The sequence below is a fragment of the Rhododendron vialii genome, chromosome 10a, assembly GCF_030253575.1.
Source record: "Rhododendron vialii isolate Sample 1 chromosome 10a, ASM3025357v1".
Lineage (NCBI taxonomy): Eukaryota > Viridiplantae > Streptophyta > Magnoliopsida > Ericales > Ericaceae > Rhododendron > Rhododendron vialii.
In genome coordinates this window covers 33,330,796-33,353,255 of record NC_080566.1, presented here as the reverse complement: position 1 = coordinate 33,353,255, position 22,460 = coordinate 33,330,796, and the positions used below count along the sequence as shown (strand labels likewise).

The following is a 22,460-nucleotide window of genomic DNA, read 5'->3' as shown; positions in this document are numbered from 1 at the left end:
ATGGCGGACGCGACAAACTGGGAACCATTGTCAGAGAGGATGGCGTACGGCACGCCGAACCTCGAGATGATTTGCTTCCAAATAAAACGTTCCACGTCACCAGCTGTAGTTTTGACCAAGGGGGAGGCTTAAACCCATTTAGTGAACAAATCCATGGCTGTGAGCATATACTCGAATCCTCCAGGCGCCTCCGGCATCTTGCCAACTATGTCAAAAGCTCAAACCGCAAATGGCCATGGACTAGTGATCATTTTGAGGGGGAAGGCAGGCTGGTGGATGAGAGATGCTTGCTTCTGGCACCGAACACACTACTTAACGTAGTCTTCGGACTGCTTCACCATCTTCGGCCACCAGTAGCCTTGTGTCAACACTCGTTGTGCAAGGGATCGTTCGCCTGAGTGCGCACCACAACTTCCCGAATGGAGTTCCTCTAGAACAGCTTGTACAAGGTCGTCGTGGACGACACACAGATCCGGGCCAGTAAAAGTCCGTCGGTACAAGTTGTCGTTCGGATCTAGGAAAAAATTAACCGCTTGGCAACGGAGCTTATAGGCTTCACGCTTGTTCGTTGGCACCACCTGGTTTTTTAAGTAAGCAATCACTCGATCCAGCTGATTTACGCCGAGGGAGATGGCCATCACACGTTCACACGGCTGTTCAAAGCTCGGGGTTGCCACTTCATCGAAAGTAATAGTGCGACCGCCTGAGGTCTTGTAAACGGAAGTAAGTCCTGCAAGGGCGTCAGCATGTGCATTGTGCTCCCGAGAGATCCATTCGACTTCTACTCGGCCAAATCTGCCGAACAAGGCTAATACGTGGCTTACGTAGGCATTCATACGCTGGTCTTTGGCTTGATAATCTTCGTTTAAGTGACCCACAATGAGCTGTGAATCACAAAAGACATGCATCGAATCTGCATCGAGCCCAAGAGCAAGTTGGAGGCCGGCAATCAGGGCTTCGTACTCAGCCTCGTTGTTCATCGCCGGGTATCCAATCGAGACAGCACTTTCATGCACCGTACCGCTCGGAGACACAAGGACAATCCCTGCTCCAGCTCCATGAACATCAGATGCTCCATCCACGGTCAATCGCCAGGCTTCGCCGGAGAAGAGCTTCCATTGTCGCTTTGGTTGCTTTCGCCCGAGGGAATACCGAGCACGAAGGGGCTCCACAGAACGGTTACATGGCCCTTCTAAAACCTCTTCTTCCCGAATACGAGCTTCGTTTGAGGCGGTGGCCAGTGCATTGGCTTCATCTTGCAACCCTGGAGTAAGTTCGGCAAAGAAGTTGGCCAATGCCTGACCTTTGATAGCTGTCCGAGGTTCAAACTGGATGTCAAAGTTAGCCAAATCTTGAGAGAAGCTTTGAGAGGAAACTCAGTGAGGACCATAATCCTATGGGATTGAAAATAAGGCAAGAGGCTCGTTTTAGCCGAAACGAGAGCCAATGCCAGTTTCTCCATAGGCAGATACCTCGTCTGAAAGTCTGTCATTGTTTTGTTGGAATAGAAGATTGGTTGATGCTCCATTCCCTCTTTCCGAACAAGAACCGCGCTTGTAGCATGATCTGAGACAGCAAGATACAGATACAGGTTTTCATCAGGCAGGGGCTTGACAAGCAAAGGAGCGTGGGACAGGTATTGCTTTAAAGATTGCAAAGTCTGCTCGCACTCTTCGGTCCATACGAATCTACGTCGGCTAGTTGTGATTGCTCGGAAAAACGGACGGCAGAGATCACTCGAACGTCGGATGAAATGGTTCAAGGCAGCAACCATCCTTGTGAGCCGCTGTACCTCTTTAATAGTAGTCGGAGCTCGGAGCCTTTGCACGGCCAAGATTTGTGTAGGGTCAGCTTCGATTCCTCGGCGACTCACCATGTACCCAAGGAATTTCCCCGAGCTGACACCGAACGCACACTTCTCAGCGTTGAGACGCAACTTCCTGTGTTTAAGAACAGCAAAGACCTCTCCCAGGTCCCGAAGGTGGTCCCGAGCGAAAACGCTCCTGCAAACCAAATCATCGATATAAGCTTCTACTTTTCGACCGAGCATGCCAGGGAACATCTTCGTGATGGAGCGCTGAAAGGTCGCACCAGCATTCTTTAGGCCGAACGGGACAACCTTGTAACAGTAAGTTCTCTGAGGCGAGATGAAAGCCGTCTTCTCCTGATCTTTTGGATCCAAAGCTATTTGATGATAGCCCCAATACGCATCCATAAAGCTCAAGCGTTCACATCCTGCCATTGCATCGACCATCTGCTCGATCCGAGGGAGGGGAAATCGATCCATAGGACAGGCATCATTGAGGTTTGTGTAATCGACACAAACCCTTAGTTTCCCATTTTTCTTCGGGACAACCACTGGATTTGTGAGCCAGGTGGGATATAACACTTCCCGAATGACGCCCGCTTCCAACAGTTGATTCACTTCTGCAATTACAGCTTCGGTATGTGCGGCTGATGAGCGGCGAACCTTTTGCACCACCGGCCACCTATTTGGATCGACATTCAATGAGTGCATGGCGAATGAAGGGTCCACGCCCGGCATGTCCTGTGGAGTCCAAGCAAAGACTTCTATATTTCTCATTAAGAATTCATACATCTCCTCACATTCGGCTATGCTCAGCGAACTCCCAATCAAAATATATCTTCCTTCGCCCCTAGGAATGAAAAAACGTATTAGCTCCTCGGTTGACCGTTGTTCGGCCGGTACACCAACATCCTCAATCACTGGGGTGGGAGTAGCAGCCACGCATTGTACTTCCATACAGCTCTGTTTGTTTGTTACAGTGCTGATGTAGCATTTCTTTGACTAGATTTGGTCTCCTCGGAGGCTCTCCTGACGCCCATTCCATCCGATGAATTTTACCACCTGGTGATAGGTTGAAGCAACCGCTCGCATCTCATGTAGCCAGGTTCGGCCAAGAATGACGTTGTATGGGCTGGGCGAAGCGACCACCACAAACTCGATCTCTAGAACCCGTGATCGAGCTCGCACAGGGAGGGTAATCAGGCCGAGTGGCCAAACCGGGGCTCCCGTAAAACTAACGAGGGGAGTAGACGCTGTCCGAAGTCGAGCGGGGGATAACCCGAGGCTCTGGTAGGTTGAGTAAAACATCACGTCGGCCGAGCTTCCCTGATCTATCAATACCCGCTGTACGGTTGACTTTTCAATTGCAACAGTGACAACGAGGGCGTCCGTGTGAGGGAGTTGCACACCTTTCAAGTCATCGGATGAAAAAGTAATAGTGCTGCCGAAGATCGTATCCTCCCATTTTCGCTTTCCTGAAGCGCCCACGTTGCAAACAGATAAAGAGGTGACAGCTCTGTCAATTTCTGAACGAAGCTCGGCCGCCCTTCCTTCGGAAACCAACCCTTGTATAACGCTTACGAGATTGCCAATAAAAGGGGGAGGGGGAGGTGGAGGAAGCGGATTTTGCCGAACGTCAATCCACTGATTGAGGTGACCGGCAACTGCCAGTTCTTCTAGATATCGTTTGAAAGGTGGGCATTGCGTGGTGTTGTGGCCGCGCTCCTTGTGATACGTGCACATCCCTGGTCCGCTATCGACGGTGCCCAAGAGTACCGTTGGCCAAACAAAGAATGACAATTTACCAATGATGTTAAGGAGTTTGTAAATAGGTTCGGTGAATACCGTATGCTCAGCCATGTACTCGTCCGGCCGTGGTTCTCTTTTTGTCTGCATCCAGGATTGTGGCTGAGGGTGCTGCGGGGGTCGGCCCTTGTTGTTCGGTTTGTTGGATGCCTGGCCCGAGCTGCCCTGGCCTCCTTGCCCTTGGCGAACGTTCGATACTTGCTTCTTCGGCCCAATTGCTTTGGCAGGTTCTGGAGCCTTTGGCGTATTTCGCTCGGCCATGGCTTCTTCGTGAACGCAATCCTTCTCGATTATTGTCATGAGCGCTCCCATCGTTTGAGGTGGATTACGTGAGAGGTCACGAAACATTGCTGAGGTTGGATCCAACCCGTTCATGAAAGACTCGGCCGCGACTCCTTGATCACAGTCGGGAAAAATATTATAGACCTCCCAGTAACGTTCGGTATAAAGCCGTAGTGTTTCTCCCGCCGTTCTCCGCATGTTTACCAGCATTGATAATGTCTTCGGTTGAATGTTGCTGGTGACGAAGCGTTTACTAAACTCCAATTCTAGCTCGTTGAAGCAAGAAATGGATTTGGGCTTCAACTGATTGTACCATAACATGATTGGTTCACTGAGAATGAGCGAGAAGATCTTACACATAAGGGCGTCAGAAAAGTTATGGAGGCTCATGGTTTGTCTGAAACGACAAACGAACGCGACTGCGTCCTCTTTTGCCTCATAACGTTTCAGCTTCGGCATGACGAACCTGTCTGGTGGCCGCTCTTGTTGAATAGCATCCACGAAGGGGGAAGCCTTTGCCTTCCCGAGCTTCGAATTGTCTTCGGCTGGGATCTGCGGGACAACAGGGGGAGGAACGTCAGTATGTGGCTCCGGAGTCTTTCTTTTCTCCCGCCGATGGTGCCGACGATGCTCCTCCTTTTCCTTTGGTGGCCGAGTGGCTAAGACCGAAGGTGCACGCGCCTCTTCTCTCGAGCCCGTTAAAGGTGCGTGCCGAGGCTTAAGAGCAGGGTTGACGGGTTGATACACGGTTGGCAAGCCTGTGAATTGATCGTACAGGACAATCGTATTATCGTGCTCCGAACGTTTTCCTCGGCTTTCTGTTCGGTGGCGACTGCCAGAGTTGGCAGAGTGTCGCCCGTCGTGGCGTTCGGAATCATGTCGCGATCGAAACGAATATTCCTGGTTGCTGCTGGTTCAGGGTCGCCGAGGTGGATCATTTAAATCCACGGGCCTCTTCCCACTTCTTTGACTCATTCGTCGTTCGGAATGATATTGCGTTCGGGCAGACGCGCCTCCCTTGTTAGTTCCAGCTGTGGAGCCCGTGGCCGAGGATCGGGTACTCTCGGCATGAATAATGCTCGTCAGCCAAAGTCGTGAAGCCCCTTGGTTAAGGCGCTCAAAGACAGTTCGTCGCTCGGGAACAGCGAGTTCGGCCGTTTGGGCTGGGCGAGACGGTCTGCCTCGTTTGCGGGATTTCTTCGGTCGGCTGGGCTCGGCTAGATATTCGTGCGCTGGGGTTGCAGTCACCCCTCCGTCTCGCTCCTCCAGCCGTTGTTGCAGCATGGCAATAACCGCCGCCTGACGTTTCTGTTCGGCTAAGGCTATGTCCAACTCGATAGGTGGAAAAGAAAGTTGGTGGGCCACTGGTGGAACAGTCCTAGCCGCTTGACGGGGTTCGAGGCTAATAGATCCATAGCCCTCGAGCCCCAAAGTGAAATTCTCCGGACCCGGAGGTGAAAGGCGTTGCGCCATTTGTTCAACTCAAACACGAGGAGCAGACTGAATTTGAGATGAAGATCTTGTAAGGATCTCAACTAGTTAAGAACACGAAGAACACAAAGAACACCCCAAGAATTATGAAAGTTATCCCCAGCAGAGTCGCCAATTGTGGGGGTGGGTTTTCTTCGTGATCCTTTCTGATGTAGCTGCCGTGAGAGATGACGCCGGTCTTGATATACCTGCAGAACTGGAGGGGGATGTTCCTCCGGGAAGAAGCTCTGACGATCTTGTCAGTAGAGGAAGAGAAAAGAAGAAGAGTTTTAGTAAGGAAATATGTTGGTAGGGAAGAGTGGGTGTTCTTGTCCAGAAGTTCAGAGAGAGAGTCTTAATAATAGTACCCCTCCTATTTATAGGCAAAGGGGTGGTGTGTTGAGCAAGATGGCTTCACTTTCCACGCGTCAAGCATTGCTCGGACGACGTCAAGTTGCAGGACCCTTCAATGAGCTCTACTTCCCAAGTCTTACAGAGTCACATGGGTCGATGTCAGAAAGGTCACATCGTTCAGAGCTGTCACTTCGGATATCAGAAATGACAGCTCACTTATCACAAGATATTTGTGGAAGGTTCCATAATCATCTGTACTCGGTGAACCTTCTTCCGACACACGATGAATTCCCGAGCATTGGATGCTCTTCCCGAAGACCAACTTGTCCGAACAAGAAGAAATCCCGAGCGTTAGGAAAGATCGCCGAATGAGCTCATAAACGTCCACGTTCGGAAAGGACACGCAACGTTCGGTGAGGCGCCCATCTATCCTTCGGATATTTCGGCCCCCTACACAATTTAATTTCCGGGCCCATTAATTCCATCAATGAGCAAGCACATAAACATATAAGGTTGCCTTCATGCAAAAGTGCGCTAACTTAACTTATTGAAGACCCTCTAAGTCGAGGTTTTTTAAAAAAATTTATTGATCGGATCTCGATAGACATCAAAATGGTTCATATTTTAAAAAATCTTTGCATTTTGATACCTATTGATGTCTGATGAAAATTATCTTTTAACAAATGCTCTTCTTAGAACAACCTCTACATTCAATATCCGTGGTTTAGATTAGCTGGAATACTGAACCCACAATTGACTAACTTTTTTTCAAAATTCATTCACTATTTAGGATCTTAAATTCTAAATGAAAAATTAAAAGATTGGATCACTTACTTACAGGGATAGAAAAGATAATTTGAATGTTAGTACATTACATTCACATTGTCACTGACTCACAGAGATAGTAGGTGAAAAATGAATAAGGGAATTTTGGGAAGGTACAGTGTTAAATCGTGCGAGAGATGAGGAAGATTGGGAGTCGCAAATGTGCGAGAGGTGAGTGAGCGTATTTTTGTCTAATCAAGGACCTTGTACTACTTTTAAGTGGTTGGACTCTAAATCTTATTAAAAACCAACGTAGACTTGCCCAATAAGCACTTACTTTTGGATGTTAGACCAATTTCCCGAAAAGGCGGGCAAAAAAGGTTGGAAACGCTAAAGGGGGAATTGTAGGACAGTGGCTGCTGCGGCAAACATGGAAAGGGCAACATACAAAGACGAATACGTCCCCTCAAGTGAAACCCTAAATTCTCAACCCCAAATTACTTCCTCCTTTTTTTCCATCCAAACACGCCGTTGATCGAGAACTCCACTGTTTCCCTGGTAATCAGCCTTTCCCCTTCTCTCTCTCACGGTGATGAAATCCACTGACTTCTCGACGTTAAGTCTCGTCGGTCTTCAAGTCTGGGCCAAGAACCATGTTGAAAAGCTACGTTTTTTAAGACAATAAACATTACATCTGCAAGCAATGGTAATGGGTCTACTTGATTTGTTCGATTAATTTGAAAAGTCGGTTGACGAAGTATGGGATGGTGAGATATGAACATATCGTCAATATTTGGGGGCTCATATCTTTACTTCACTCAGTTATGGCAGCAATGCTTGTAAAATTTCAGAAATTTTGCAACTCAAGATGGAGTCGGAGAAGAAGATATAGAGGAGATGTTTCATTTTTTTTTTTTGTATACTTTTGCTCCTTGTATCAATATATGTTGCTCTTTTTATTAAAATTCATTGCACTTTGTATGGACCTAAGTTGCTCCTTATTTTTTCGAAGTAGCACTTATCTAAGTTGGTCATTGTATCAATATATGTTACTCTTTTTATTAAAATTCATTGCACTTTGTATGAACCTAAATTGCTCTTTATTTTTTCGAAGTGGCACTTGAATTTACCCAACTTTTATTTTTGAAAACTAAGTTTTGCTCCTTTTGTTGAAATCCACTGCCCCTTGTATGATCTAAGTTGCTCCTTATATCAACGTGCGTTGCTTCTTGTTTCAATTCCTCATTGTTTCAGAGATTAAAGGGTATATTAGTCTACCAAAAATAGGAATTTCATGGGTTGGGATTTAATGTTCTCCTTCCTATGACTTATGAATTCCGAAAAAATAGTCCATGAGTTGCAACTTATTTGCCCCAAGCTCCACCGAAATGAAAAAATTTTAGTGCCGGATCAGTACCATGTCGTGTCCGCTCGGCGCTTCCAAGCCATCCAAAAGTGTTTTAGACGGTTCAAATTTAAAAAAAAATATTCCCAAAAAAGTCAAACTCTTCCCAATTTTTTTTTTTTTTTGAATATTTGAACCGTTCATAATACTTTCAGATGGCTTGAATGCATAAACGGACACTAGGTGGAATATACCTACGCGACACTGAGAAACTTCTCGTGAAAAAGGGTAGGAGATGCTAATTGTAGGCATTTGCCGTGTGGGTAGGAGATGCTCTAAAGGCTGCCTATAACTTGGCCTAGAACGGCGTAGCTTTGGGGCGATTCAAGTATTTAACGGGTTGGATTAATCTTCAAAGAGACTTTGCCGGGTCAACACGGGAGATGATTGATGCTCAACATATTGAGAGATTAAATTCCATAAATAAGAAAAAGAAAAAAGAGTTAGACTTCGGCCGCATTATTGTGAACTTGATTATTTTTTTCGTTTTGTGTATTGTGTTCGTATGTTTTAAATTTTTGTTAGATTTGTGTTATATTTGTTAATCATCCTTATAAACAATAGGATTCTAAAAAGTACCAAATTTTGACCGAAAGCAAAAAATAATTTATTAAAAACAAAAAAAAGTATCAAATAACTATTTTATTTGTCTAAAGTACCATCTTATTTGAATTTGTTCAACATCGATCTATTTTTATTCAATTCATCTCGTCAAGACGAATGATTAATCCCAAAAATTGCAAAGAAAAGCTAAACAAAAACCTACAAGAAGTAAAAAAAAAACAAATTAAACAAGTTTCAGACTTCTAAATTTACAAGAACGCATCCTTCGTGGTTGGTGTTCAACTTTAATCGTTTGAAATAGAGGTGGCAATTTCTGTTCCACCTCAAAAGCCCACATCATCAACTCTACCCAGCCTCTACCCTGTATCCCTCTCCTCGGACCCAACAGCCCAACATTTTGTCGTGGGCTTCCTCCGACCCCTCCCTCCCCCCAACTCTTTTAGTGGAAGAACCGAAATTTTGATTGGAGGGAACCAGTTTAAAAGATATATATATTTTATTGAAATGTATACTTTTTATATTATAAAATTTTTGCTTTTCAATAACTTAAATTTTTACAGTAAAATGATTTTAGTCTAATGTAATTAAATATGCTGATCATTTTGCTTTTTTTTTTTTTAGGCTAATTCAAAAGTCATGTTTTTATTTTTTACTTGTGAAAGAAATTGAGAAATGAAAATGTAAAATAATTAACTGTTTTTTTATCAAATCAAACAAATATTACTAAGATTATGAATACATATACATGAATAATTATCAATAATATTCAAAATCAAGTATATAAAAATAAAAATTTTAAAATTCCGAGTTGGGGCCGGAGGTCCTCGTCGATGACCCCTCCCACCGCCTCCTCTCCGTCTCCACTCCCCCACCTCCAACGCCCTCGCCGTCATCCACCTATGACCTCTGCTCCCCCGCCTCGTCCTAACCCCTCTCCTCAAACAAACCAAACTACTTTAAGAAGAAGAAGCTAACCAATTAGCCATGAAGATCAGGTCGATCAAGCTTCGAGAAGCTCACAAGAACAGCAACAACAACGGCACCGGCTCTTTCTGCTCGATCCTTTGAGACCTCCAAGCCCAGCACATCGTCACCTCGTCTTCTTTGGACCCCTCGATCTGCATCCACGATCCCCTCTTGCTTTCGAGCGCGCTGAGGATTTTCCGCGACCACCGCGACGGCCTAAACTTTTGTAATTTTATTCCATTTCTAAACTAATACTTCTTCAAGGTGGCGTTCCACTAAGGGGTTTTTGGGTTTTTTTTTTCTTTCCGTTTTTGTTCTCTTTTAAATTTTTTTTCGCATTTGTTAATTTTATGACAGATTTTTATAGATTATTAATTCATCTCGATGAAATAAATCGAAAAAATAAAAATTAATATGACTTTTAGCGAAATAATTTTGAAAATATCTAAGATAAAACCCAAAAAGCGCAAAAAATCGGTTTTATCTTGGATATTTCAAAAAATACTAAAGTACAAGTCATAATTTTTTACTTTTCTGATTCGTCTTGACGAAACAAATCAATAATCTACAAAAATTGGGCTAAAAACTAAAAAACACAAAATAAAAATTGAATACGGGCAAAAGTTCAAAATCTCAAAAATCTAAGCAGAACGGGTTGTATTTTATAGAATACATCTTCCAATCCGAAATTAGTGCGGCCCGAAATAAAAGCAATTAAGATTACTGCGGCCATAGCCCACAGGACTTTCAGTACTCCTCCTTCTATCTAGCAGAACCTTCACTCCATGCCTATAAATATCGATATACCCTTTTGAGTCTCTACCCTTTTTAGTTCGCAAAACTAGTCTAGTTCAATTAATACACATCTCTCTCTCTCTCTCTCTCTCTCTCTCTCTCTCTCTCTCTCTCTCTCTCTCTGTCCTATGGATTCTCAAGTTAACCCGCCTAGATGGACACCAAGCCAAAGCCCAACAAGGACACTCCTAGCCAATGTTCCCATAGAGTCGGAGATTCACTTTCATGATCCAGAGGCAGAGGGCGTGGCTAGCTTGGGTTCAGATCATGAAGATTCCTTGCCCTTTAGTAACTCCACGTTTAATTTCGTATTTGGCGATGGGCCCACATCCCAACACGTTGGTCCACCAGCTCGAACCGTCTCACACCGATCTCGAGCACCGTTGTATATTGGTGGTGTTGAGGACCCGGTGGTTATGGAGATAATAAGGTCGATGGAGGTGGAGAGGGATCGCGTTGAGAGGCCGGACGAATATGTGGAGAGTTTTAACCAGAATCCTGGTGGTGGTGGTGGCGGTCGTGGTGGAGCTGTTGGGTTGAAGGGTAATGGGATTTTCTTGACGTGGAAGGACTTGTGGGTGATGGTGCCGGACAAGAAAGGCGGCCGCCGGGCCATCTTGCAGGGTGTTACGGGATATTTGGAGCCCGGAGAGGTGTTGGCTATCATGGGTCCTTCTGGTTGTGGAAAATCAACACTTCTTGATTCTTTAGCAGGTACACGTACTTGTAATCTCTCTTTCCGTCTGGTGACGAATTTAAGTCGATTTTAAGAATTCAGGTTAAAAAGTTTTGGATTTTGTTATAGAACTAGTGCATGCCCGTACCTGAAGGCACAGCACAACTCATTCTGAGCACAACTAAATTGAATTACCATTCTCTGCTTCTAACCAACCGATAACGAACTTGACTATTTCAGACATGATACATTTAATCAATTTCAAGCAAGTAAATTTCAAAAAAATATACTTTCAGTTTACAACTATCAACAAAAACCTGTCTAAGTTTCGCAAGATAAAAATTAGATTACAACCTAAGTCAATTAAACCACTACATAATGATCCGCTCTTTTCTAGGGAGGGGGAACACGGCGGGGACACGAGAGGGTCATTTCTACACACTTTTATTCCAGGAGCATACAATTCAAAGCTTATAAGTATGAGGAGAAGAATAGGACAAAGTTCAAAACTACTGTTAATTTTTGTCTGTTAGCTAAATCAAGAATGTCATGTTCATAACTAATGGGCAGAGTATTTTTACCATCAACAATCTAACCTCTTCCTCCTTTAATCCATCAAGACATTCGAGTTGATTTACCTAGCTTGGGACGACTCAATACAATTAATGATGCTCATAAATAAAACAAAAACTTCCATAAAACAAAGTGTTTAACAATCAACCATGTTCTCTTCATCCATAGTATTAGCGAAAAGCCAAGGATAATGCAATTCAAACTTCATTATATAAATAGAGCATCATTTAAGAAGAGAGAACTCATAGTGTACATACATTGTGTAAGCAAAAATCGTTGTTGCATATCAGAATTCAAAACAGCTTAATCACACAACAAAGTTTACAATCACTACAAGAAAAATGAAAATTAGTGACGAAAAAGTGGCGACGAAATTTAATTTTGTCACTAAATGAGTATATTTGGCGACGAAAAAATAAATTCGTCACTATTTTGATAACTTTCGTGACGAAATAATTTCGTCACCAATTATGCCTGTTTAGTGACGAAAAAAATATTTTCGTCACTAAAGGTACTCATTTGGCGATAAAATACATTTTTCGTCGCCAAAAGCTTAAAAAAGGTGACAAAATTATTTTTTGTCGCCAAAGATAATCATTTGGTGACAAAAAATATATTTCGTCGCCAAATGTGAGCAATTTAGTAACGAAATATTTTTTTCGTCACCAAATACTTAAACTTTGGTGACAAAAAATAATTTCGTCACCATTTTAACGCTTTCAGCAACAAAAAATATATTTCGTTGTCAAATGGGTACCTTTCGTGACGAAATTTATGAATTGCGCTTTGTCACTAAATGTATTTCGGACATAACTCTTTACTAAAATCTCCGATTGAGATAATTCAAATTGGGTTTGAACAATAACTCAATTGCCTACGACTTTCATGATTATCAAAATTGCTAATTTTAATGTTTAAAGGTCCAAAATTACATTCGAAATATATTTTCATTTTAAACATATGTGTTATATATTAGATATTTCAAATATTTACTGAAAAGTGTGTGTAGTGCAGTTGGTTGGAGCTTGCGCGAAAAACTCAAGGGACTCGGGTTCGAAACCCAGCAGGAGCAAGAAAGATGAATTTCTTTTCCCATATGAAAACATCTTTCGCAACGAAAAATTTCGTCACCGATTTCTTATATTAGTGACAAAAAATTTCGTCACCGATTTCTTATATTAGTGACAAAAAATTTCGTCACCAATGTGACCCATCGGTGACGAATGTTTTCGTCGTAAAAAAGCACAATAAGTGAGGAAAAAAATTTCGTCACCAATTATTCACTTTTTGGTGACGAAATATTTCGTCATCAAAAGGCACTATAGGTGACGAAAAATAGATTTCGTCACCAGATAGAAATCCTCGACAACCTTTAGTCGACAAATTTTTTTTCGTCACCTATATTATTTGTGACGAAAAACATGCAATTTGTGACGATTTTCATTCGTCACCCAATTGAATTTTTCTTGTAGTGAATTAGGCGACTTCAGTTTGAGAAACTATTCTCTCCTGCCACTCCCAACTATTCTCTCATGCACCCTCAACACTAACAGAGTAAGATAAGAACCAACATTTTAAAATTTAAGCACACCAGTTAGTGCTCTGGATCAACGAAATCAGAAAAAATCTAAACACACCAGCCAGTGCTATGCATTTAACAACCTAAGAGCAAATATAAGCACACCAGTCAGTAAAGACCCAAAAAGCTATAGATTGACAAATAATTCCATCTGGTTTTAACCAACAAAGCCAACATATTACTTGAGCTACTGGATTGATAGGTTCAAATTGGCATTGGGGCACAATCCTTTTCGTCCCTCATGAAGAAAATAGAAGCCACTTACCGGTGGCATTGCCACACAATTTACCCTCTCCCTGACATCAAAAAAAAAGGAAGAAAACAACTAATCAGAATTAGCAAGATGGCCTATTATATAAAATCCACTATTGGGATTTAAAAATTACAACTACATGGATCACATTCAACATACAGGTGTTCTTTAAAATGAATACAAAGGAGATAGAAATAATCAAACTACAATATAAATTGATCTTAAAAGAGGCAAGTGACAAAAATAAGCAAGATTTGTCAATCATTTGAAAACCAAATTCAGCTATGGAGCCACCTAGTCCTTCTCTTTGTTCGAGCAATACTACTTAACTTGAGCCAAAGTATCATGTTGTGTCATCAAACTTCTAAACATTTGCATGTCCAAATGTGAGTGGCCCATTTCATTATACCTTTTAATAACACCAGCAGTTCACGAAGAACACACCTTTGTGATTGTACTATTTTTTTCCCTGCACCTTATGTTCCTAAACAAAGAAGCAAAAATTAGGCAGAAAAAAGCCCACAATGGACTCGGAAAAAAAAATGCATGTTGAGAGTGTAACTCCATTCTATAGATGTTGATAAACGCTGCAATATGAAACCATGGTACTTGGCTTCTAAAAATAAATCATTTTTCTATGGGGTTTCAGTCGGGTACCCAGTGAAGGCACGGCACAACATACCTCTTATGTATCTGACTCAAACAATTAGCACACTGGATATTGAACTCAATATATCAACCTCAGTCCAAGAATAAGATTATAAGAACCAACATTTTAAATTTAAGCACACACGAACACAAAACACGAAATGACACGACACAAACACCCCTAAGGGGGAGAGAAACGAAAGTACTCTATAATAGGGTTGTAAATGAACCGAGCCATTCGTGAACTGTTCGAGGCTCGATTCGGTAAGAGCGAGTTCGAGTTCGATTCGTTTGCTAAACGAACTGAATCTGAACCTCAATTTTAGGCTCGTTCCGTAAATGAGCCAAACCTGAGCCTAACGGTATTTAGCTCGGTTAGGTTCACGAACCTATACTTAAATTTAATTAATAATTCAATAGAGGTCTATTTGTAAATGTAAAAAATTTTAAGGTTGTATATATAATTCAATACTTAATTTTCTCCCAAATTCTATACAATCAATGAAAGAGTTTGGGTTCGCTTGAGTTTAATGAGCTGAGCCGAATCAAACCTGAGTCTTGACGAGCTCAATTCGAGCTTAGATTCGGCTCGACTCGATTCATTTGAGTTTAACGAGCTAAACTTGAGCCAAGATGTTCAAGTTCGAATCAAACCCGAGCCGAATCCGAGCCAAACTCGAGCCAGACTAGTATCTTAACGAACCCAACTGAGCCGAACCCGAGCCTTGAAAAATTTTAACGAGCCGAACTCGAGCCAAGTTGTTCAGGCTTGAATCAAACTCAAGCCGAACCCGAGCCAAACTCATACCTTAACGAACCCGAGCCGAACTTAACAGGGTTTTGCTCGATTCGGTTCGTTTACAGCCCTACTCCATAATAACAGTAGACCACGCAGAGGGAAGAGTCCCAAGCGAAGTCTGTCGTCTAGTTTAGCAACTGTTATGCAAATTCATAAGAGCAAAACACACACACTCAGAAAGGGAGAGAGATGGAAGAAGAAGAAGATCGAGAAAACCTGGGAAGCTTCCTGTCTCGGACAATCTCTCTGCGTCTCATTTTTCCCATAAAGAAAAATTGGAAACTAACAAAACAGTAGAAACCAATTAACCTCTGTGATACTCTTCAAAACCCATCACTGGTGGCATCCATGGTACCAACAATTCTTTATAATGTTGGATCTCTGAGCGCTGGCGTCCGGCTTTGAGCGTGATGACGTGGGTGTTGCATTCATGGTTAGATCTGTAGGAGTCAGCGACGACGTTGAGGCGGTGGGGTGCAGATCGTCGACGACGACAACGACGTCGTTCATGGAGGTGGGTCGCCGCTGCTCTCTCTATTTCTTTCTTTCTTTCTTTTTTGGTTGAAAACAGGGGGCCAAGAGAGGGGAAAAAGGAGGGAGAGAGAGAACTCACCAAACATGGGGCTCGCCGGAGGTGGATCGTAGGAGAAATGGAGTAGGGGGATTCGGGAGAGAGAGGGAGAGTAGAAAAAAAAACCCTGACCAGTAAAGCTCTCAATTTCAAATTTTGAAATTGAATTTGCTACTGTAGAGTCGTACAGCATTGGGCAAAAGGGGGGGTTTCATTTCATTTGCTGGGCAATAGACCCTGTTAGGTAAAGTATTTACCAAAATGCCATGTAAAAGAAATGATGAAAACAAATTTGAACCTAAATTTGTTTGTATGGGTAGATAAATTTTGGACATGAATAAATCTGAACCCTTGAGAAAAAATATTTTGTAAGATACCCGTTCTATTTTATAATATAGATTATGAACTGATGATTAATGTTATGATCTTATTTTATGGTGCACTCCCAAATACGGGTGTGTACTGTACCATTTTCAAATTTATAAAATCTATGGATGGAAGGGGTGTGGAAAAGAAAACATTAATGCTTTCGACACATATTTACACAAAGAAGTATACTGGAATCGGTTTAGGAACATGATTCCTGTTAAATACCAAGTACCAACTCATATTAAAACATACACGATCCTCTCTTTTAGTACTTTTGGACTGTAATTTTCATTTTCGAAAGGATACGTTTGGACTGTATGGAATAGTTTACATCGCGACCGTTCATTTGCTCTATTTTTTAATTTGTTTTTTTTCCGATTAGTACGATAATATTGCTTTAATTGCCTATAAGGAGTTAAAAAATATTTTCGTTCATTTCGTAGAAGATTTTCCGCAGCATGCTAACTTCTGTTACTTGCGTTTGTGATACTTCCTTTGATTTTGGACATGTAAGGGGAGAAGAATTTAGGGGAGTGATTTTGCTACTTCCCTTTTTCTCTAACGACACTCTCTTTTGTGTCTCTATTAAGTGATTTGTTTTGAGAAAAAAGGGGAGTGCTGTTAGAGAAAAGGAGAGTGGCAAAATTAATTCCAAAAATTTATTGACTTGAAAATGAATTTTCTTCGTTCACCTCCTCTCATGTCTGTTTCTACAGTTTTTCTCAACTTCGAATGGGTCTTAATCATAGAGAAACTATTGGGTGCCTTGGGGCTCGAAGTACTGTCCTGACACTTTTTTCCACAACATATTCATGTTCGGCCCAAAATTAAATATGAACCTCACATGAATTTGTTGTAAAAGGGGTGTTAAGAGCATCACTTGACGGTGCCCCAAGACCACCTTAACCATAAAGGGTGAGGTCCACTTCACACCCATCTCTCTATAACCTTCTAAATAATCGAATTCGGGATCCCTGTTGTCTCTTACGGACAACGTTGGTGTTGTCTCCATCCGAGCCGTTCATGCTTGGTAATGAACAACTTAAATTTCATTGCGGCAATGCATGGTTGGATAGTTGAGATTTGTTCGGCCGAGATGAAATCTGAGTTGTCCATTGCCGAACATGGACGACTCAAATGGATGTGACAACAGGATTCCTGAGTTCACACTTTTGGGTTGTCACAAACTCTGTTTCCTTTGTTTCCTCAATCTAATACTCTTCAATAATTTTAGGCCCCGTTCCAGAAACCTTCTTAAAAAATAAGCAGTTTATTTCATATTTTCAAACTCAAAAATAATGTAAATGAAAAATAATTTTTTAATTTTTTTTTGCACCGTATTAAAGATCTTGATAAGATCTATTAAACAAGATCCATATTGGTAGAAAAATTATTTGCCTAAACACATTATTTTTGAGCTTGAAATTGCCTTCTTAAAAAATAAGTACTTATTTTACGTCCTGGAACGGAGCCTTAGTTAATTAAGAAAAGTCGTAGTATCATTTTTTGAGTAAGAAAATAAAATATTTACGTGCCTAATTATTTTTTGAAAATTTTGCACTCCTTTAATTTAAACATCTCAATTAGTTTTTTTAATTTGAAATCAATTTTTTTTTAACAATTATGCACAAAAGAACTTTCATTTTTTTTAACCCGAAGAGTGACATGACATATCATGGACTAAAAGTAAAAAATCATTGGGGGGGAGAGAGTTTTTTTTTTTTTTTTGGCTTTGTCCCGTCCTATAAATGTTCTGAATATTTGTACAAATATATTTAACGATATATAGTTTTTGTAATGACTTGGTTAAGCCGCTAATTGCAGGGAGACTTGGGGATAACACGAGAAGGACGGGAGAGATCCTCATCAATGGCCGTAAACAAACTCTAGCCTTTGGCACTTCGGTAAGATAAATTATTAAAAAATTAATGACATAAGTGAAAAATGGGTACAATTTTGAACCACATCCACCAATTGAATAGATGCTTAAAAATCAATAAAGACAAAAATCTTTCGAAAAAGGTGTCATTTTTTTAACAAAAAAAAAATTATGAATAAATATAATGGACACACAGAGAAAAATAATGCTTTTTGTCAAAATAAATTTCAAAATTTTTGCTCCTAATGACTAATTATCAATTGGTTCTTTTTAATTTATCAAAAGAAATACAAATTTTTCTTGATAAAAATATTATTTTAAAGTTTTCATTTTAGAGACAAGATAGTCTTATTGGGATGATAGGAGCAGGGACGACTCTACTAGGGGTTGAGAAGGTTCAAGCAAGCCCTCCCTGAATTCAAAAAAGTACTAAAATTTTAACTTTTCACATATATTTAACTTTTTGTAATATTATCTGCACTGGTTCATTCATACAAAATTAGAGTAAATAATAGTTCACTTAAATTTGTGGATAAGTAGATCATTTAGCTTAACAACAATAAGTAAATTAGGCTCAACAAGTTTTCAATCAAAGTAAATATCTTAATTTTATATATTGTTATGCGTATATAATTTTTTTTCATTGCTAGACAAAAATCTTATAGTAGCCCCTGAGTGGAGTACCTTAGAAGCTTCTGTTAAATCATAATCGTTCCTCTAATTTCCCTCAGAGAAAATTTTTACTAGAAAATTATAGTAACGCATAAACCAACAACTATTAAATCAACACTAAATTCTAGTTTCATATTTTGTTCTTGTTTCAGGCCTATGTCACACAAGATGACACCTTAATGACAACACTAACAGTAAAAGAAGCCGTGTACTACTCAGCAGAACTCCAACTCCCCGACTCCATGTCGAGATCGGAGAAGAGAGAGAGAGCAGACGTTACCATAAGAGACATGGGATTGCAAGACTCGATCAACACGAGGATCGGAGGTTGGGGTTCCAAAGGCTTGAGTGGTGGACAGAAGAGGAGAGTCAGCATCTGCATCGAAATCTTGACGCGCCCGAAGCTTCTCTTTCTCGATGAGCCTACCAGCGGGCTAGACAGTGCCGCGTCTTACCATGTGATGGAACGTATTATAAAGCTCGCGAAACAGGAGCAGAGGACCATGGTCGCATCTATCCACCAGCCCAGCAGTGAAGTCTTTGAGCTGTTTCACAATTTATGCCTTCTCTGTTCCGGTCGAACTGTCTATTTTGGTTCCACTTTAGCTGCAAATGAGGTAATTAACGAGAAAAATTTCAGAACAGCTAATTAAATTTTTTTTTTGGTATTTTCTTTTCCTTTACTTGGTACATTAATTACAAATAGGTATTACTCATCAGCATGAGTTTAATTAAGCCAATGGACTAGTGGTTTGACTAATGAACGTATTTTGATGCAGTTTTTCGGTTTGAATGGATTCCCTTGTCCACCATTGAGGAATCCATCTGATCACTACCTTAGAACGATCAACAAAGATTTTGGTGTGGTAAGTACTCATTAATTAATACAATGATCATTTTTCTTTTTGCTGTTCAACAAGCAGGGCATGTGAAAAAAGATTAGTAGCATAAGTGACATAACTACAAACCCTTAATCTAATCAGCCTCTATTCACTTAAATTGCGAGATAATCAGTATGCTTATCTCGAATTAGCTAGGGTTCTAAGCGAATCGAGTAGCTCGCAAGCTCGTCTCGGTTGGTTAGCACTCGGCTCGTTTAGTAAATGACTAAACTCGGCTCGTTTAGTAAATGATTAAGCTCGGCACGTTTGGTAAATAAATAAGCTTAATTCGTTAAGGCTTGAGCTCAAATTTTTGACTAAATTTGTAAACGAGCCGAGCTCGAAAAAACTCGGCTTGGCTCGTTTACTGCGCTACCATGCCAATACGACTTTACTTTGGAGCTGTTCGACTTCAAATTTTAACAATCACTTCACCCATTCTTGGTATTAATAACTTGATAATCCGAATATGTACCGTTATGCTAAGTTTACCGCTTAGTCTCTTTATACTTTGTTGAGCCCAGAGTGTCCCTACGACTGCTCTAAAAACAGACTTGCCGGTGCGATGTCGAATGCTATAGAAGGCTTTTTGAAAACCTTACTAATACCAATTAATTTTAGGAGAGATAGTAAAAAAGCGGTCCGATATACGGAGTACTTCTTTTTCAAAACCATGATACACGGAGGAGTTTATTAAGTTGTTTGTTGTTTGTTAGGATATTGAACAAGGACTTGGCGGCAGAAAGATGAGCGCTGTAGAGGCAATTAATACCCTCGTCAAGTCGTACAACTCATCTGAGGCTTACAGACAAGTTCAACAACGGGTATTCGAGATATGCCAGCAGGTACACAACGACAAAATATCTTCTTCTTTTTATATTAAAATTTGACTTTTCCTTGATATCTGATAATCCAAAAGGGTGATCTTAATTAAAGGGGCTTCTTGTTATTTTTAAGGGTGGCGGAAGGCTGGAGAAGAAGGGAAGCCAAGCAGGATTTATTACTCAGTGTTATGTTCTCACTAGAAGATCCTTTGTGAACATGTTTCGTGATTTAGGCTACTACTGGCTTCGCTTGGCGATTTACATGGCTTTGTGCTTGTGCGTTGGGACCATTTTTCACGACATTGGATCCAGCTATGGATCCATTCAAGTAATTACTCTGCCAAGACTGAAATAATTTATTTCCTTCATAGCGATTTTGCTGATCGATGAAAAACTTAGCTAACTATGTATTTGCTCCTTAATTGGTACAGGCTAGAGGTTCGATGCTCATGTTCGTGGCATCATTTTTGACATTTATGGCAATAGGTGGATTCCCCTCTTTTGTGGAGGACATGAAGGTGCATATCTCGTGATTTCATCTCTAATTAAGTGCATATCTCGTGATTTCATCTCTATTAATTAGATTGAATTTCAAAGACACTCATATGATTTTTTTTTTCCTTGTCAAAACTAGATTTTCACTCGAGAGAGGTTAAATGGCCACTATGGTGTTGGCGCATTTGTCGTCGGAAACACATTTTCTTCTCTTCCCTACCTGTTTCTTATCTCTGCGATACCCGGGGTAGTGGCTTATTACCTCGTTGGACTTCAGAAAGGGATAGGCCACTTTGCCTACTTTGTGGTAATGATATATGCATGCATGTTGCTGGTTGAAAGCCTAATGATGGTTGTTGCAAGTGTGGTACCAGATTTCCTCATGGGAATTATTACCGGAGCTGGAATTCAAGGTGTGATGATGTTGAACGGAGGCTTCTTTCGATTACCAAACGATCTTCCCAAGCCATTTTGGAGATACCCAATGTACTATATCGCCTTCCACAAGTACGCAAACCAAGGGTTTTTCAAGAATGAGTTTAAAGGACTAACATTCCCTAACGATCTAGCAGTAGGGCCACAGATGATTACCGGCGATGAGATCTTAAGAAATATATGGCAAGTGGAGATGGGTCATTCTAAGTGGGTTGATGTTGTCATTGTACTAGGGATGGTTGTTTTATACAGGCTTATGTTTTGGGGAATCATAAAATCTGTTGAGAAGTTCAAGCCCATTCTAAAATCGCTCATGGCTACTCCTTCGAAACAATTGACACCTGTAGAACTTTCCTATACCACATCACCAGCTAATTAAACAAGATTTCTCTTGCCTTTGAATTGAAGTTGTTAATGTTTGTATATGGCAAAGAATTTTCACTTAATTAATTAATATATCGCCGTATCTTTTAGTCAATGATTTATATAATTCTTTCTTATTTACCGATCGGAATAGAATGTTACACTTAAGTTTGTTCAAGATCAATGACTTGTTGGTCTAATGCTATGAGAAAAGCCTAATGAAATTTAATTATGAGAGATTAATAAGAGAGTGTCAATGGTTGTGTTAGCTTCGAAGAAAGCAATCTAAGAAAGCAACATAGAACATAAAAAGGAACTTAAAAGAAAGCAACATAAAACATATCGAAGCTAACACAACCATTGACACCCTTCTATTAATCTCTCCTGCTATTGTCCGCTTAGTAGGTGGAGCTATGTATTCCGTTCTCGTAATACTTTACTAATTATTCTTTAGTTGTTTCAGGAACTTTACTACTATGCTTTAGTTGTGTCACGAAAGCTACTGCTGGAACAGTAATTTGTACTGTATGTACAATAATAAATGTCGTCCTATATCTTCTCACTCCTACATGACAATTCTGTCATTTCACCATTTGTTCTTTCTTTTTTACACTTAGGGGGTGTTTCACCTGACAAAAATCACAAAAAAAAGCTTAATGCATTTTATCATTTCGTTTTCACTATTAAAAACCGTTAAAAATTAACGTATTTTACTAACTGGTTTTCACTGACCAAAAAGTTTTTACGAACTCAATAACTTCACACACATATCCAGCAAAATCTTTTTCATTACCAACTTAACGCATTTTATTATATCGTTTTCACTAACAAAAAAGTTTTTGTATTTTATCATCTCATTTCTACTAACAAAAAAGTTGTTTAACAAAAAAAAATTTGCTACAGTAACTCTACTCACAAACCCATCAACAACTTATTCACTATCAGAAATACCTAACAACTTCTCAACCACAAATAAAAATCTACAAATTTTTCACTACCGGAAACACCCCCTTATTCACTACCGAAAACACCTAACAACTTTTTAACCACAAATAAAATTCTACACAATTTTTTACTACCGGAAACACCCCCTAAAAAGCAAACCCATAAAATTCCGTTCCGGCAATACTTTTTTTCAATCAAAACTGTTTTTGTTTGGATCCGAATCAGAACTGATTCATCAACAACCTTCAACCAGTTGGTGATTATCTACTTCTTTTATTTTTATT

The 22,460-nt window shown here is 40.5% G+C and overlaps 2 protein-coding genes across 2 annotated transcripts; one reads left to right on the top strand and one right to left on the bottom strand.

The window, feature by feature from the left end:
* Positions 1 to 308: 308 nt before the first annotated feature.
* Positions 309 to 2,764, bottom strand: LOC131303147 (uncharacterized). Its single transcript, XM_058329938.1, has 2 exons — positions 1,473 to 2,764; positions 309 to 1,362 (listed from the first exon to the last, which is right to left on the bottom strand). The coding sequence occupies exons 1-2, from the start codon at positions 2,762 to 2,764 to the stop codon at positions 309 to 311; spliced, it is 2,346 nt and encodes a 781-aa protein (XP_058185921.1).
* A 7,543-nt stretch (positions 2,765 to 10,307) lies between these two features.
* Positions 10,308 to 21,269, top strand: LOC131302346 (ABC transporter G family member 1-like). Its single transcript, XM_058328917.1, has 8 exons — positions 10,308 to 10,928; positions 17,507 to 17,586; positions 18,386 to 18,850; positions 19,013 to 19,099; positions 19,831 to 19,959; positions 20,072 to 20,266; positions 20,370 to 20,456; positions 20,573 to 21,269. The coding sequence occupies exons 1-8, from the start codon at positions 10,343 to 10,345 to the stop codon at positions 21,245 to 21,247; spliced, it is 2,304 nt and encodes a 767-aa protein (XP_058184900.1). The 5' UTR covers positions 10,308 to 10,342; the 3' UTR covers positions 21,248 to 21,269.
* The last annotated feature ends 1,191 nt before the right edge of the window (positions 21,270 to 22,460 follow it).

Excerpts from the sequence above, each read along its gene's own strand:
- LOC131302346 (XM_058328917.1), top strand. The coding sequence starts at position 10,343 with ATGGATTCTCAAGTTAACCCGCCTAGATGGACACCAAGCCAAAGCCCA. Across the intron at positions 19,960-20,071 it reads TATTCGAGATATGCCAGCAG|GGTGGCGGAAGGCTGGAGAA; the intron begins GTACACAACGAC and ends GTTATTTTTAAG. Across the intron at positions 20,457-20,572 it reads CTTTTGTGGAGGACATGAAG|ATTTTCACTCGAGAGAGGTT; the intron begins GTGCATATCTCG and ends TGTCAAAACTAG.
- LOC131303147 (XM_058329938.1), bottom strand. The coding sequence starts at position 2,764 with ATGGAAGTACAATGCGTGGCTGCTACTCCCACCCCAGTGATTGAGGAT. Across the intron at positions 1,363-1,472 it reads ATGACAGACTTTCAGACGAG|CTTCTCTCAAGATTTGGCTA; the intron begins GTATCTGCCTAT and ends TTCCTCTCAAAG.